Here is a 17,811-nt window from a genome sequence, read left to right on the forward strand (position 1 = left end):
TACAAACACAAATACAAATATATTTTTAAAAAATGGAGCAATTAATGGTAAAAATCCCTTCAATGTTCCTGTCACTTGTCTTCCTCCTATGTCCCCCAATCCTGGCTTTAATTTTAGATTGCTAAAAAAATATAAACTTACCTCTGATGGATAATAATTTAGTGGCTCAAACTTTGCATCAATTTTATAAAAGGCCAGTTCCTGCTCCAGCGCATACTGCTTTTGACATGCTCGAGTTAGTTCCACTGTTTTCTGTTTTAGCTATTGGTCAACATGAGATTAATCAGTATCAGTGAGTTTCAGAAGACCTTTGAAGTCTGTATACTATTTCAGGATATAGGGAGTCAAGTTTTAAAAAGCAATTTAGGTTGTTCATCTAAACAGGAAAATAAATATCAGTCATTTTGTAGTACATGCTTCCTGGTTTCCCAATTATTAGTACTAATTTATTGAACATAACTCTTTGCTTATTCTTTGATTTTAATGATTGCTTCAATTCACCGAGAGACATTTTACAGAGGAGAAAGATTGGCTCTAATCAATGAATCTTAGCTGTGAGTATGTGTGTTGGGGGGTCTCACTATGTCTGCCAGAATGTGATGTGCAGTCCTGGCAGGCAGAGTGTGTGATCTCTCTGTCTCAGCCTCTTGAGCATGAGGGTTATAGACATGTGCCTCCATGCTGGGCCAGAACATTACTCTTTGTAGCAGAGAGGTAAGGAATGTAAATAAGTTCAATCAAATGCAAATACGTGGTATTAGTAATTTTTAATATAGTAACTTTACTCTAATTACAACTTTTTGATTACACTTGGAGACTCTGGAGCTGGGAGGAAAATATAAGGATAATCTAATTTTCTGAATTTACAGATGCAGAAAGTTGAGTTCCAGACTGCTGAACTGCCTTGGCACAGGTTACCTTTGAGTTCAGTTTAAAGGTCAACTAAGTAATTTTTTTCTTTTTCTTTTCTTTTCTTTTCTTTTATTTGGGGGAGGTCTGAGAGTTGATTTCAAGCAGAAAAGCATGCAGAAATATTTCACGAATATCAAAATGAAAGTTGAAAAGAAGAAAGCACACACACAAACATTTTACAAGAGCAGGAAATGAAAACCGTGCATGAGTGAGCATGCAGTCACCTCCTGAATACCCATCCAAAGGAACAGCACTGACCTGAGCTCTCGGAGAGGGTGACCTACATCTGCCATTCCACCCTGGCTCCACAACTCCATTCCAAGGTGATAAGCTGCTCGGAGAGGCTAGTCAACCTGCCCAACTGAGCAACTGGTTGAAAGGCAGTGCGCACATCTGTGTAAACTGGTTTCAAGTCTAACACTTTGTCCCATGCTGCCTTCACTGTCCTCTTGCAGCCTGTCTAACACATTGCCCTCATTTAGGTTTCTACTGAATGCTCAAAAGATGGAGTCTCAAAGACACAATTTACAACCAACAGCCTCAACTTATGTTCAGGTTTCTCCCCCCAAAGCAAAGCTAAAACAAGGGCAAACACTACTGGAAGCAGAGAACATGTTTGGACTACTTTCTAAAAGAACCTTTGTTTTCAGAGTACTTTTGTGCTTTTCATAGCTCTGGACTTAGATGATGATAAGTCCTCAGAAAACATATTTTGGAAGAAGTGCACAAATGAGAGCAACACAGGAGCCAAGGGAAGTATGCTAGTAGCATATTGGCTATGGATAATCAAGAGATGACTGCAGGAACAATAACACAAATCTCCTCTCACATTCAAATTTCCTCTCCTATATACAGTCATTTATAACACATTACACAAACACATTCTCAAAGAGACAAACCAGTTTCAAGACTTAAAATGTAAACAAGCATATTAATACAAGTTATCATGCAAGACCACAGAAAACAGTGTGCAGTTCAGTCTTGAAGGAACTACCTTAAAGGAGAATAAAGACTCAGCAGAAAAAGGCCTGCAAGAAACCAAGATAAGGGCTAAGAGAAAAAGCAAACAGAAACACATTACCTAGAGAACACTGGAGCGAGCTAGGCTCTGTTACCACTAGTATTTCTACATTGATGATTCACCACCGAAGGAAAGAGTTAGCAGGACTTGTGTCATTCTTGCTCTAACATGACATCACTGAGTATAAATTTATCACCTTGTATTACTTGGTACTTGAAGTTATTTTCCCATTTAGAACCTTACTAAATTCTCACAAGGCCATGATGGTTGCAGGACAAGCAAACATTCCATTTAAACAATAAGAACACTGAAAGGTAAGAGTTAAATAGCTTGCAAAACGACGAAGAGGAAGTTGGGTTAGCATTTGCAGATGGTGGGGATAGGGCCCACTACAATTTAAATGGACGCCCAAAGACTTAATCCAACACAGCTTTTCTTTTATAAAGGAACTAATTTAGTGCATGAACAATTGCTTAATAAAACTGCAAATCATTATACAATTGAAGCGATATCATCATCACATATCCTGCAAGAGATAAAGGGAAATATAAGCTCTCCAAATAAGACCTAGAATTCTCCTTTTAAATATATAGTAGTACTTTCTGAGAGCAAAAAGAGACAAAATAATGAAATGGGTAATTTAAAAAGGAAAGACAAATGATCAATAAATGCATATATAATATTCACTCCTCCAGCAGTTAGAAAAATATATAAATAAAACTAACAAGATTCCTTTTTTTTTTCTCTCTCCTGTAAGTTCACAATAATAAACCCAGCTGGATCTTTTATTTACTGTTGTGGAAAACACAAATTAGTAATAAGCTTTTTTTAAGTGGATACCAACATTTATCAAAAATATTTAATTGTATGTGGTGTTTGTGCTGTGTGTGTTTGTAGTGTGTGTGTATGTGTGTGTGTCTATTATGTGTACGTGAGTGAGTGCGTGGTGCATGGTGAGTGTGTATGTTGTGTGTTATGGTGAAAACTTGCAGGGTATAGCTGTCTTCTTTTACCATGTAGGTTCCAGAGACTGAACTCAGGTCTTTATCCTGTACCTGCCGAGCTATTCTGCTGGTTCTATTTATCAAAATTTCAAAAGAATTTTGCACAGCAGTTCCACTTGATGTGATCTATGCTAAAGAAATACTAGTGTGAGCGTGTAAGATACACACCCACCCACACAGTTTTCTCTGTAGTACTATTTTCAAAAGCAAAAACAGCTATCTAAATATCTGTCTGTATAATTGTCTAAAATATGGAAGAGCCATAAATGGAACAAAATAAACAAAACAGACTTTTAAAATACTGAGGAAGATTGATATATACATTATATTTTAACTTGGAGAGCTTTAACTGTGTTGTTAAAGATAAAATGAAGAATCTATATTGTCTATAAATACATATATGTATTAAAAATTTCTTTTAAAAATATTCACAAAGTTATTACATTGTACAGTGTACTTCTTACATACACAGTACAGAAGCACAGAAAACAAACCCTTGGGAGTGAGGTAGAAGAAGGAGCCTTCATTCCCACTGCATTTATTTCTGTGATCTCAATTTGTTAAAATAAATGTTAATTATGGATAAGAATGTTTTAAAAAATGTTCACAATAAAAACAGTATAACTTGCAGAAGAGCATAATATATATGACTTATAACAAAAAATACAGAAAAAGGAACAAAATGGGAGGGCAAGGTGGCCCAGTGAGTAAAGGCACTTGCCCTCAAACCTTACAATTTGAGTTCGATACCTGGGATCCACACGGTACACGGAGAGAAGTGAAAACTGCAAGCTGTCCTCTGACAGCCACATGTGCACACACAAATATGTGTGTGTATAAATTTACAAAATGATATTGTCTGTGTTGGAAAGGCCTTTCTTGGTCAGGTGGTGGTGACGCGCACCTTTAATCCCAGAACTCAACAGGCAGAGGCAGGTGGATCTCTTGAGTTTGAGGCCAGCCTGGTCTATAGAGTGAGTTTCAGGACAGTGACGGCTACACAGAGAAATCCTGTCTCAGAAAAGTAAAGCAAAGCAAAGCAAAACAAACAAACAAACAAACAAACAAAAAAGAGCTTTCTTGAGATCACAAGATCACAAGTACACAGCTAATGTCTGCTTGTTTCAGGACAGCAGATGTATTCTAATTATTGTTCAAGACAGCTATCAGATTCAAAACTAAATGAAAACATGTCTCCTGAATTCACACCTGCTGGGTCTTAAATTTACCTCTTGAGGCCTGATTTATATAATTAGAGCTCTAACTCTTCTTATGTGACAGCTCCCTGAGTTGCTTCCAACCTGGACAACTATCTCCGTTACCCTCTCCAGAACTCTCAAATTTCTCAAAATATGCTGCCTTCTGGCCAAAACTGTTCACATTTTAATGTTCTTCTCCACATTTCACTTATAAATTCAAAGTATAAAAAGTTAGACTTTACATAGATACATAAAGGTCATCTTGGAAATTTCCTAGGTCTGCCTTTTTCCCCATAGACCACCTTGCATGTCTCTGTGCAGGGTCACGCTGGAGTCACTGTTTTCACCACTGGGCATTTTTCACAGAGGAAAATATGCCCAGGACCCTTCCATGTACAGACAGTCTGGCTTCATCTTAGTAGCAGCTTATTATAAGCTATTCAGCTCCATGGATAGCCAATGATGGACACTTTAGTTACTGGAAATTTTGCTAATAAAAAGCATGTCATATATCCGTGTGTGTGTGTGTGTGTGTGTGTGTGTGTGTCTGTATGTGTGTATGTCTTTGTCTGTGCATGTACATGGGCTTCCTTTTACACGTTACTGCTACCATTTCTACAGAAAAGGAGTCTCCATGACATAGGGTGTCTATGTTTAACCTTTAGGTAACTCTGCCGTTTTTTTAAACTTCTGACAATATCTAGTCTTATCTGTGAAGCTATTTTTAAACATACCCTAAGCAGTATGGCCAACTCCTCCCAGTGTGACACACCATGTTTCCCCTCATACTGGACACCATACCTCACACATCAGCCTTTGGGTACCATATTGCCGTCAACTACAGTTCACACAGCCTTGATCATCTTCCCAATGCTGCAGTCGGGACTGTGTTTTACATTTGTTTGTTTGTTGTTTGTTTGTTTTTCGAGGCAGGGTTTCTCTGTGTAACAGTCCTGGCTGTCTTGGAACTCCCTTCATAGACCAGGCTGACCTCGAACTCACAGAGATCCTCCTGCCTCTGCCTCTCGAGTGCTAGAATTAAAGGAATTCACCACCACAGCCTGGCTGTGTTTTTAAATTTAAGAACAAAATTTCTCTACCTTAACAGAATACAGCCAAAGCAACATATAACAGACTTACCAACTCATTCTTTGTGTTGAGGTCGCTCTCTAGCTCCTCACAGCTTTGTTTTTGTAACATGGCCTCTTCTTTTAACGACTTGTTTAGTTTATCTTGATTTTTGATTTCTTCAAGAAACTTTGCTTGTTTGTTCTTAAGTTCTTCTGTTTCCACTATCTTCTTTTCCAGGTCTTTTTCCAGTCTCTCCACCTCTTCTGCCAATAAAAATGTAATAGGTAATTTGTCATTATATTCTCTTCCTGGAAAACAAGTTGGGCTTCCCAGAGTGACAGTGAAAGAAGTTTAAGATCAGTGCAACATGAGTCTGCTTTGAAAAGTAATGCCATGGGGTCTGGGAAAAGTATGATCACCTTGGATATGAATCTGACCTATACTAAGAGGTCAGAGAGCAGTAGTAATTGGAAGGGATCTTTATTATAATTATTACTTGTGTGACACACACACAGAGGAAGTCATAGTGTGTACAAAGAAGTCACAGTGCAGCTTTGTGGAGTTGGATCTCTTCTACCTTTTGTGGGTTTCAGTATGGGACTCAAGTTAGAAGGCTTGCTCAGAAAGAGCCTTTCTTCACTAAGCCATCACTGGTGTGAAACTGCCATTTTTGTCAAAAGTAGATGAACACCAATTTCAGATTCAATTTCAATTTTACATTAAACAGAGGCTGACTTCTCAACACTTTAACATGGTCATCTCATACCTTCCTTTTTCCTCAAGCCTCCCACACTCCATCCAGTCTTTCTCAGCTTGGCTTCACATTTCATTAAGGGCATGACTTTGTATTCCTACTTCCAAGACAACAAAAGCGTCAACACCTACAAATTATTTTCTCTTTTTTAATGGAGAAACTATCCCTCCTACCAAAAGATCAATGACCTCTGTCTGTCTCTCATGATACTCATTTTTATGAACTAAAAGAATCAAGGTAGGATTTGTCTCTCCTTCTGATCTTAGAAACACTATTTCATGACTACAAACTTTGAGGTTTAGTTGTACTTGGTTTCTTCCAATGTCCTGGTCTTGAAGCTGTGGGTGAATGTTTAGTCTTACATCTTTTATTTATCTTTAAACTTAAAAAATTACTAAGTATTAGAAGACTAAAGTTGTTACAGAAATTTCAAGTCTTTGTCAAACATCTTCCTTCCATTCTTTAATCTGTTAATATCTATCATTAGTTCCCATCCCTCTTGAATTTCTCTGGGCAAGAACATCAAACCAATCCAAAGCAATTCCTTTTTGGTTTTTTAAGACAGGGGTCTCTGTGTCATCATGGTCATCCTGGACCAGGCTGACCTCAAACTCAGAGATTAGCCTGCCTCTGCCTCCCTAATGCTGTGATTAAAGATGTGCACCACCACTGCCCAGCCCAAAGCAATTCTAAAGCCACCTCTGTGCCTATCTTACTTCATGTGTCAGCCCATTCACTATGTTGACACTTGCACTCTTGAAATCTTTTCTGGGCTTTGGAAACTATTTCCCGAACTCTGATCTTGCTAGCATGTGAAACTGACTGTTTTCTTGGCTGGTTGCTCACCATTCTTTCTCTCCTCACACCTTAGATACATAAACAACACACATATATTCAGGAGATCATTTTTGAGGCTGGAACTTTTGGTATATAATATATGCTCAACAGATACTTGCTTAATCAATTTATGGAGTCATTTTCCATGCAAATTTTAGTAGAATTATAAAGTTTATAATTTATCTTTTTTTTAAAATGTCAGATGTGGTGTTATTTTAAATTAAATATTTGTGTATTTATTGGAGGTGGTTAGGAATGCACACCTGACACAGCATAAGAATACAGACCAGAGGACATCCTGTAGAAGTCAGTTCACACCTTCCACCAAGTCGGTCCTGGGGACTGAACTCAGGTTCTTAAGTCTGGCAACAAATGCCTTCTACCCTCTGAGCCATCTCATCAGACCCTGTCCCTCTAGAGAACTTCGAAAGGTAAGTTCCTTTCTCATTCAAGTTTAGCTTTTCGTTTGTTTTTTAAGTATCTCTTACCTAAACTGAATCTCTCGAAAGCTTCTTGTCTATCCTGAGTAGTTACTGGCTGACCCTCCAAACTCTCCAGGGAACGGAGGTGGAAAATGGTAAACTGGGAATAATGAGGAAGGGTCACGATCGGATTTTCAATGAGGATTAGAGAAGTCAAATCCTGAAGTGGCTTCAACTTGCTTACATCCTGGAGCTGAAATGGCACAACAGCGGTATTGGAATAATTCACTTTAAAATCATAAACTAACAAAGGATTGCTTTTAACATGTCCAAAAATCTACTTACAAAACCTACTGCCCCAAATTAGCAATGTAAGAAAGAGACAAAAAAGGAGTCTATGAGCAATGGTATACCACACAATATTATGCATTTTCTCTGAGGCTCTTCAAAGCCATGACGAGTTATCTGAAATTTAGAGGTGAATAACTCAAGATTCAAATATGTGACCTGCCTTAGTTCAGAGTCTAGTGTAACTGAAAAAAATGGGGGTTTCAATCTAAGTCTAAATTAGTCTAAACCAATGTCTTTATTTTGTATTAATCAAATAAACATAAAATGAACTACTATGCAGAATTTTGGTAAATTTTGAGATAAGGGCATTATAGTTGATAGTGAAAAACACAAAAATATATATGGGTATTTTTTCTGAAGACTTTTGTTTATTAAAAGGACTTATGTAGGTTGAGAAACACTTAGCTTAAATAGCTTATACAAGTACACATTTCTCCCAAATAAACATATATTATCCTTAATGATGCCAATGCCAAACAAACAGATGAGAAAATGATATATGATTACAAATAATAAATACTGAACGGTTCTCCTGCTGCTCAGCAGACTCTGAGTAAGATGAATGGCTGCTGGTCCCTGCCGGCCTGTGAGTCTCAAGAGCTGTGAGGTGACCTACAGAATGGATGAGGCCTGGACTCTGAGGCTCTTGAGCAGCTGCAGTAAAATGGACAGTCTCCTCCCCAGATCCTTATAAAAATAAATGCTGAGTGTGGCAGAGCACACCCACAGTGCCAGCATGTGGGGACGGAGGCAGGAGAGCTGCAAGTCTGAGTTGTGCTTGGCCCACAGAGAGAGGCCGCACCATGAACTCCATGTAAACAGCAAACAAGCAAGACAATCAACAATAAAATGAAAAAAAAAAACGGCACGTGTTCTAATTTGTCTTCACACTTGAAGGTATAAGGAATACTGTGTTAGTCACTCATTGTCTTAAAGTGTCTCTTGTGTCACCTGAGCCTCTTGACACCTCTGTAAAGAGGCCATACAGAAATTACCTTCTCTAGTTTAAACAGTTCATAGAAATCAAAGGACTATCCAAGGTGACATTAGGGCAGCCTAGGCCTGTAGCTGGTCATGCCCTCCCATTTTCAGTCTATGACAATTATCATCAAGTTATATCACGATTGCTCCAGTCCTAATACCCAGCATAACACTGAGTAGGTGCCATATTTACTCATTAGGTACTTAGAAGGCATGTTCTAACTAAACATGAATTAAATTAGACTTTACCTGAAAAACGGAAATCAAATTTAGAACCTCAGAATATAAGTTTAAAATAGATAGAAGTGTATATGTATTACACATTTGGCACTAGGCAACAAGATATATAAGGTGCAATGAAATAATGGATAAGAAAATACTAAGAGATCAATTCTTGATTATGGAATCTTTGCAGAATGAGACGAGCCTGTACTTAATTATACTAAAGAATTCTAGGTCATATCTGAATTTGGCATATGTTCAATCAAACAAGGACGTTAAAAAATAACATTCTTTAAAAACAACTGAAGACTTCTAAATATTTTTCCCAATAAATAAAAAATTTGAATAAAGAAATTTTTAGGAAGATTAAAGTACTAACAGGAGGAGGAGGGGCATGAAAAGAGTGGGTACTGGGTACGAGAGGGATCATGTTCAATATAAAATATAAACATGGACAAAGATTTTTATAATTTGAACAATTTAAGTTTGAGGAAAAATAAATCTTGCTAATTTGAATACTTACCGATGATATCTTGTTGCCTTTCAGATTGAGGACTCGCAAAGATTTCAACTTCTTTGCAAACCACACCGGGATGTGCTCAATTTCATTTCCTGCTAGATTCAGCTTTTGTAGGTTACACATGTTTTCTAGTCCTTCAATCTTGCTGGAAACCGAGTACAAAATCAAACTTAGTCATAAAATGATTAAGTTCTTTCATGGCAGTTTACAGTAAATAGCCTCAGCTGCCGAAGCTTCTTTTCACAACTACAGTTAACTTTTTCCTGAGTGACAACCAAAGAAAATGGCCAAAGTCAATTTCCCCACAGAGCTGAACTGCCAAACCTTCAGGAATGTGCCTGTAGCCCTGCCCACCTTACCACACTCTAAGATCTCCTAACACAGGAAAGAAGAGGTGCCCGTGGACGCACCACTGAGACTGGAATACTCAACAGCACACCGCTGTGAGCTGCGGTGCTGTCCAGATGTCCACAATAATTACACTGTCCTCACACAGATGAACTATGCGAGCCGCACATACACTCTAAAGTGGGACTGTGTTTGTGAATATATGCATTACCAAGAAAGCACGTAGAGCATTTCCGCTCATCCCACTCAGCTTCCACTGGCAGCACATCCGTCACATTACCTGCAACCTAGTTGTCAATTTCATTCCCTAGTCAGTTTACCATGCTGACCAAATATTCCTGTGCTGCTCTATTTTCATTAGATAACTCTTGTGAAAGTTTTTATATTGTGAACTTGATTTGCCAGGATTTTGTTTTACGTTTTATTTTTGTTTTAAATAGAACTTCTCTCATTATTAAGGTTGTTCTCTCCCCCCACACACACCTTTTTAAATTTTATGTGTATATATGCTTTGCCTACATGTATTTGTCCGTGTGGCCTAAGTGTGCAGTGCCCACAGAGGCCAGAAGAGGGTGTCGGATTCCTCTGACATGGGAGCTACAGTTGTGAGCCACCACGGGTGCCGAGTCATCTCTCCAGGCCTGTGCTTGTTTCCTTTTGATTTGCTGACTATCGTATCTAAAAAGTCTAAGCTGGGAAAAAGTATAAAGATTTCCAAGATTTGATTTCAGTTGCGTCTTCCCCATCACAGTTTTAGTCATTACTAGGTTGGACTACATTTATTTCTCCCAGTAGTTGTATATTTATATGTATATCTGGATTAGAAATGAGACGTACAGTGTTATTTCTTGTAGCAATGAGCAAAGAACATGAGGATAAATACATAGGATCAAATTACTTAGAATATCTTTGGGATCAAAATGGTACTGTCTTCCCAAAATATTACTTATGTACTAAGGCAAGGAATCATGGATAACATCTGGACAAAGTTACTGCTAAAAAGAGGAAATATACCTGCTTTAACAGGGCTAAATAAAATACTACCCCACACTTAAGTGCTGCTGCAACACAAAGACAGATGGCAAGTTCCAGAATATAACCCTTTGATGGAATCTTTCTTTTTTTAAAGATTTATTTATTTATTATATATACAACAATCCTTCCATGTATGCTTGCATGCCAGAAGAGGGCACCAGATCTCATTATAGATGGCTGTGAGGCACCATGTGGTTGCTGGGAATTGAACTCAGGACCTCTGGAAGAGCAGTCAGTGCTCTTAACCTCTGAGCCATCTCTCCAGCCCCCATGATGGCCTCTTTCAATGACCGAATAATCTCAGTCTACTGCTGACAGGAAGGCCCTGCAATGCTCCCTAAAGGAGCAGTCACTCACCTGATTTTGTTATATGATAAGTTGAGTTCACGTAATCTTAGCAGCTTGTCCACTTTCTCAATCTTTGCTATTAGATTGTAGCTGAGATTCAGTGCTTCAAGTTTAACACACTTTTCCAAATTTTCGATGTACTAATTGGAAATAAATGGCAAATGCTTTATGCAACAGACTCCTTGACATATAAAACACACTGAGGTAGGTGCACTAGAGGCTGTTTGGATCAGCAAATCCTAACATTTTCCTGGACAATCCCTGCTACCACTTTTTTTGACCATGAGTAGTAAGTTTCTGCCAATATTCTCCTGGCCCTCAGCAATGCCTGCACAGTAAGAAGCTTAAACTACTCAACAAAAATTCTCATTGCTCCTTTGACTTCAACTTTTCCATTTCTCTTTCTCTCTTCCCCTCCACTTTTCTCGAAGACAATTTACTCTTTCCAAACTAAGTACTACACCATTTAATGGCCTCCCCGTCTCAGTTTAAAGGCAGTCACTTTACAATAGTTATACATTACACGGATAATATGAACAAAGTGTGATACCGCGCAGCAAGGCTATGGCAGTGATGCAGGCCCTGTCCCCATCGCACAGTTCATATTCACTATGCCCACACTGTTTCTCTATCAGCAAGATGCATTGCACTGTACTGGTGTTTCTACGGAGCCTTCCTCTTATCTCCCTCATCTGTCATGAGTACACTCACAAGAACTGTCTACACTTCTTTTCCTGCCTTCCCCATTTACTGCTACTGTATTGGTAAGGCAATACATCTTTGAGCACATCCCGGTCTCTCCGTTATCATCTATTTAGCAAATATTTACTAAACGTGGATTATGTGCCAGAAGTAGTTCTATGTACATGAAATATAGTGGCAGGTAAGGAAAATAGGGTTTCTTGGCTTTACTGGTATACACAAACATCAAGCAAGATCTTCAGACAGAAAAATTCAAAGAAGACAATAAAGAAAACCTCCTGTAACAGTACGCAAGAGTCCGAGAGGGCAGACTTTGCCTGCTGTGCACACTGCTAAGCACTACTGCTGGCACATACTGGGTGCTAAGGAAAATCTGTTGAGTGAAGAGGAGAGGGTGTGTGACTACAACTGGGTGGTACGAGAAGGTTTCACAGAAGAAGTACACCCAGCAGAGACTCAACACGAAGTCAGTTGAGTCAGCTATGTGTACACCCAGGGACACAGAACACTAGGCCAACTTAAAAACAACAAAAACCACAGACAAGGGTCTGGAGAGATGGCTCTGCAGGTAAGAACACTTGCTGCCCTAGAGAAGGACTCGTGTTTGATTCCCAGCACCCACATGCTTACTACAACTATCTGTAACTCTAGTTCCAGGGGATATAGTGCCCTCTTCTAGCCTCTGTAGGCAGGAGGCATGCAGGCAACACACATACACACACACAAAATAAAAAATAAATCTTAAAAACAAAACACTCTCCAGAGGCCTTGAAAGAATGGATGTGGTGGGTTTGAGAAACCTGTGATTTGTTTCCTTTTGGCTATTTTGCATCACTTTACCATCCTTTGCTGTCTGTTGTTTCCACCTGAAGCCTCCATGCCTCATGCTCTCAGGTCTTTTCTAGCACAACAGATCCTTTAGGCTTTCACCTGGCTTGGCCTCCCCAACCCATATTCCATGATTCTCCCTATTCTCACACTTAATCCTAGACACTTTCACACCAAACTCTAAATTCTCAGAGACTATAAGCTAAGTTTATTTACCTCTGTATCTGCTTCCTTAGACTGACATGTCTTGTGCATGGAACAGATGCAGAGCAACTACATACTGACTTGATATTTCATTTCTACAACACTAAAACTACCGCAGGTGTCCTTTTCCTACAACTGAAACCTGAGTGTACTCTATTTAAGTCTTCAAATGAAACACAAAACACCCTTTCTGAGCTCACTAAAATGAGAAGAATGACACCACTTGGTGAACCACCATTAAGAGGCTAATGTGCATGCACTCAGGGTCTTCTATTCCTTTCTATCCATACATACAGCAAACAGAATTTTAAAAATAGCTTGAGTTTATACTAAATAATACACTTTAGAAGTTGGTTTTCACTGAAACTAACATGAGAAAAAAATATGCCATGGTGTGGTGGTTCGAAAGACACTGGTCCCACACGCTCATATATTTCAAGCTTAGTTCCCAATTGATGAGGTGTCAAGGAAGGATTACAAGGTGTGACCTTGTTGGAAGAGAAGTGTCACAAGAGGGCATGCTTTGAGGTTTCAAAAACCCACGCCAGGCCCAGTGTCTCCTTCTCCCTCTGCCTACTGCCTGTGAATCAGAATGAAAAGCTCTCAGCGACCTCTTAAGTACCACACCTCCTGCCTGCCTGCTGCCATACTCCCTGCCATGACGAAACAGACTAACCTCTGAAACTGTAAGCAAGCCCATAGTTACATGCTTTCTTTTTAAAGAAACACTTTGGTCGTGGTATCTTTTCATAGCAACACAACACTGACTGAGACATTTTAACACACAGGATTCTAAATCACTTTTTAAATCTGACATTACTTCATGGTGTGCTGCACTATAATTTATTTAGACAATCTCCAATGAGATGTTTAGGCATTTCTAAATTTTCTATTTAAATAATGCTTAATAAGCATATTATACCGAGGTATTAAAGAGTAGCAGGACTGCTGGGTACTGAGTGTAAACTCAATGACTATAAACTAAGTTACTGACCAGAGAACAACCACATCTGAACCATACTTGCTCTCCGTGCTCGCACACACAGAGGACAACACCCCTTTCTCAGACCTTTGGGATAGTGAAAGCTTTCAAAGTTTGACCATTGGCTGTACAAAACAGAAAATGCTTCCAAATTCTTGTTTTATTTGACAATAATGAATGGGTCATGATTTCAAGTTAATACTGGTCATTTAGATCCCATTCTGAACTGCCTGTTCACACCCTTTGCAAATTTCCACTGTCTCTGTCACTGAATTGTAAGTCTTCTATATTACACAAATGGTTTTACATAGGCTGTAAACACTAACTGCCAGACTTTTTTTCCTTTGAGCATCTAAAAAGTTGTCTTTTAAAATCTTCATAGAAGCTAAAACTATAGTGCCTTCTTTTGTGGTATGCACCCAGCACTCAGGAGGAAGAGATAGGTGGATCTCTGTGAATTTGAGGCCAGCCTGGTCTACAGAGTGAGTTCTAGGACAGCCAGGGCTACACAGAGAAGTCTGTCTCAAAAAACAAAAACAAAAACAAAACACAAAACAAAACAAAACCATTAAAGGAAAAAACAAAAGATATTCCTAAAGACATAAAAAAAAATAAAATCAATGTTATGTTTAGAAATTGCTGGAAACCTACCCTAAATTTCTTGCCACCATCTTTAGAAAGTGAAAGGTTCAAAGATTTTACCAAGGTCAAGTTGTCTTGTTTAGTGAGTTTTTTGATGAGGGCCTCTGTAATATACCGGACTCCTACATATGAATCAGCTCCTGAAATCCAGAAACAGACCATTATCATTAGGAAGTATAAATATCACAAAATACAAATTGTTTTTATGTTATATTTCAAGAAATTTTAATCTACACAGATGTACAGACAGTATCTGGCTAATCACAGTACCTTAGTATGTCACTTTATATCACTTCACTATGAAAAAGTTACAATTGGGGCTTTATGATAAATATTTTACATTTAAAATGTAAGCTGTATAAACCTTTGAAGAAAAAATCACTAATGTCCACATTTATAAAAACTTTTTGATCAAGAGAAATGGCTCAGTGGTTAAGAGCCCCGGCTGCTCTTCAGAGGACATGAGTTTGATCCCAGCACCCACACAGCTACTCACAACCATCTGTAACTCCAGTGCTAAGGGATCCAACACCCTCTTCTGGCCTCCAAGGACATCAGGCACATAAACAGTGAATAGATATATACATGCAGGCAAGGCATCCATGTACAAAAATAAATAAATATTTTAAATTATATACTCAATATTCTGCAACTAATATAGCACAAATTCAAAATGTCAACTCAAGCAGATACATTCAAAACGTGTTCTCTCTCTCGTTCTCTGTGTGTGTGTGAGTGTGAAGGGCACTCTGACCACAGCACTGTGTGGAGATGAGAACATAACTTTCGGGAGTCAGTTCTTGCGGAGATCAAGCTCAGGTCCTGGGTGGCAAGTGTTCTCACTTGCACTTTCAACCATACGCAGCACTGAGGTTTGCTTCAGAGCACATTTTTTCCATTTGTTGCTTTATTTAATAGGAAATATCATTTTTATGAACATAGGGTATCCGCTTGGTAAGTAACAGACCTTCCTTCTCGGCCTTTGTGAAAAGTGTTGTCAAAGACTGTTAAAGTCATATTGTGTTTTATAAAAAGAAAAAGTCTCTTGACTAAACCAATATTCTGGAATAACAATCAATTCAGAAATAACAGGCACCAACAGGCACTAAAGTTGCACAGTAGAGATTAAACTTAATGTTGAAAGATTTTAACATAAACCATTAAGTATTCAAGTCAGCAGAAGTTGACTTATGACCTAGTAAAGAATAAAGCATTTCTGAAAACAGAAACTAGATCAGTGAAACATTTTTTAAGAAAAAAAAAAACTTAAGAAACTGAGGAGATGGCTCAGCAGTTAAGAACACTGGCTGGCTGCTCTTCCAGGTTCAAATCCCAGCACCCACAAGGCAGCTCACACCTGTCTGTAACCAGTTCCAAGGTTTTTGACACCTTTACAGAGACATACATCAAAACATTAATGCACTCAAAACATTAATGGACATAAAATTACAAAAAGAAAAAGAAAAAAAACTTAAAAGGCTGGTGGCACATGTACATGTCCCTAAGTGGAAGTCAGTGCGCTCACTTAAAGAGAAGAAGCCTGAAGAGCCAACCATGGCTAGCACGTTTATCACCCTGAAAGCACTCTACTCACAGGTCAGGAGGTACGACCAGCCCTAGCTAAGGAGTGTGGAAAATTCCTAGTAAGAGCTAGAAAGAACGCTACAAGAAATCCAACCTCCTCTTCTAGAAACGCCCTGGCCCTAACACCTTCACAGACACCTTTACCCTCACCCAAAGCCTCAGTCCTCGCCCCATTCTCACAGTTCCTACCAGTTATTAAAAGAGCAATTCTGGCTAGTTCAGGAGGGTGTTCTGTCTGGGACCCACATCTAAGGTCAGTACTTCCCATCTCTACTTCCGTGGGAGAGCAGACACATTTTTACCTTTATGGTGCTGGGACTCCAAAAGCATGGTGTTTTCATCTGTAAGCTCAGTCTGTGCAGACCACTGTCCACCAGTATGAAAAGGTGGCGCCTCAGATCCAATTAAAGGTGAAAGTGACCTAGATCTCATATTGGACGTAAGAGATGATGGCCCAGAAAAATGAGAGGACAGTGGCATCTTTGCTTTGGAGAACTTTTGTTCAGAACCTTTCTTCATTGCAAGAATAAAACCAGGTGGCCATCAAAACCTGTAAGAGTTTTCAATGTATTTAATAAGGTTAGTCTCTACAGCCATGAAGAGTATTAAATTATCTCTAGAGCTCTAAGACTATGAGGCTGTGAACTCAAAGGCTATGGAGAAAGCCTATGGAGCAGGTGCTGTCTTAACGTTAGTCACGCCTCCACAGGGACAAGACCCTGGAAGGCCTGTCGTGACCCATGCTCAGGTCAGAGTCTGACTTGAAACTTCTTTTCCCAGTCTATCAGCCCAAACTTTTTTCACAGGTCCTTTCCATGCAGGATCACACATGGGAATATTTGACAAGCAATGCTTATAAGCACCCTTTCCTCCCAGAACCCAGTCTGTGACACCATGTTCTACTGGCTTTCTTTTGTCTTTCAGCTACTCCGTGGCCTTCTTTGCTGGTTCATGTTCCTCTACTTAGCCTAAATTTCAGCACTCCTCTAAGTTTGCCTTTGTCCCCTTTAAATATCACCTTGGATAATCTAATGCATACCCTCAGCTCTCAAATACAGTTAATTTTGAAAAAAAATGTTTAGTGTCATAGTATATTAAGTTAAAGTAGTTTTCAGTCCAATGACTAATTGATATCAGAAGCGGATACTGAAATAGAATGATGTATATGCATCTTTATATATGTTGAATTTGGTCTAAGATTGCCTTTCTTTTCTTTTCTCTTCTCTTTCTTTTTCCCCCCAAGACAGGGTTTCTCTCTGTATCCTTGGCTGTCCTGGAACTTGTTCTGCAGACCAGGTTGGCCTTGAAACCACAGAGATCTGCCTGTCTTTGCTTCTCGAGAACTGGGATTAAAGGTTTGCACCACCACTGCCCAGTCAGAGGTTGCATTTCTTTGGCCTTACGTTTCTATATAGCTAAATACAACCTCCATGTACAAACTAAACTGAAAGTCCAAATTAACAACCTACTTTTAAAACAAATAGCTGAGTCTTAGTCCAGTTCAACTTACTTACAGGTTTGCTAAGGCATCAAACCATTTTCAAATAAGACAAATGTTAATCTGCAGCCAATTAGCTGTTCCTGCACCTCAGTTCCAGTTCAGTCCTATGGACAGAAATCTGTGCTGTCCAAGTCTCCATTCTCAAACCCTGGCTCCCCAGGACGGTTCCCCTATGAGACAGTAGATATTCCAATATCCAGACTTTACAGGTGATATGGCAACTTAGGGAGGGACCTGTGGGGGCACTGGAACTTGAGAACCATCACTTCATCTTTCATGTAACAATTTATGAAAAGGTCTCTGGAATCCACAGAATATATTTCTAACTCTATGACTATATAAG

General features: G+C 39.0%; 1 protein-coding gene across 3 annotated transcripts in view; it reads right to left on the reverse strand.

The window, feature by feature from the left end:
• Positions 1–17,811, reverse strand: part of Cntrl (centriolin) — an 87,429-nt gene that overhangs the window by 64,786 nt on the left and 4,832 nt on the right. For all 3 annotated transcript variants that reach the window (XM_048432231.3, XM_048432229.3, XM_048432228.3), the window contains exons 2-8: positions 16,270–16,517; positions 14,393–14,523; positions 11,035–11,165; positions 9,298–9,439; positions 7,287–7,473; positions 5,277–5,470; positions 142–261 (exon numbers count right to left, since the gene is read on the reverse strand). In XM_048432231.3, the coding sequence (XP_048288188.3) occupies positions 142–261; positions 5,277–5,470; positions 7,287–7,473; positions 9,298–9,439; positions 11,035–11,165; positions 14,393–14,523; positions 16,270–16,486 (1,122 nt within the window). In that variant the 5' untranslated portion in view covers positions 16,487–16,517. The remainder of the gene's footprint in view (positions 1–141; positions 262–5,276; positions 5,471–7,286; positions 7,474–9,297; positions 9,440–11,034; positions 11,166–14,392; positions 14,524–16,269; positions 16,518–17,811) is intronic.

This window comes from Myodes glareolus, chromosome 21, assembly GCF_982192425.1.
Source record: "Myodes glareolus chromosome 21, mMyoGla1.1, whole genome shotgun sequence".
NCBI lineage: Eukaryota > Metazoa > Chordata > Mammalia > Rodentia > Cricetidae > Myodes > Myodes glareolus.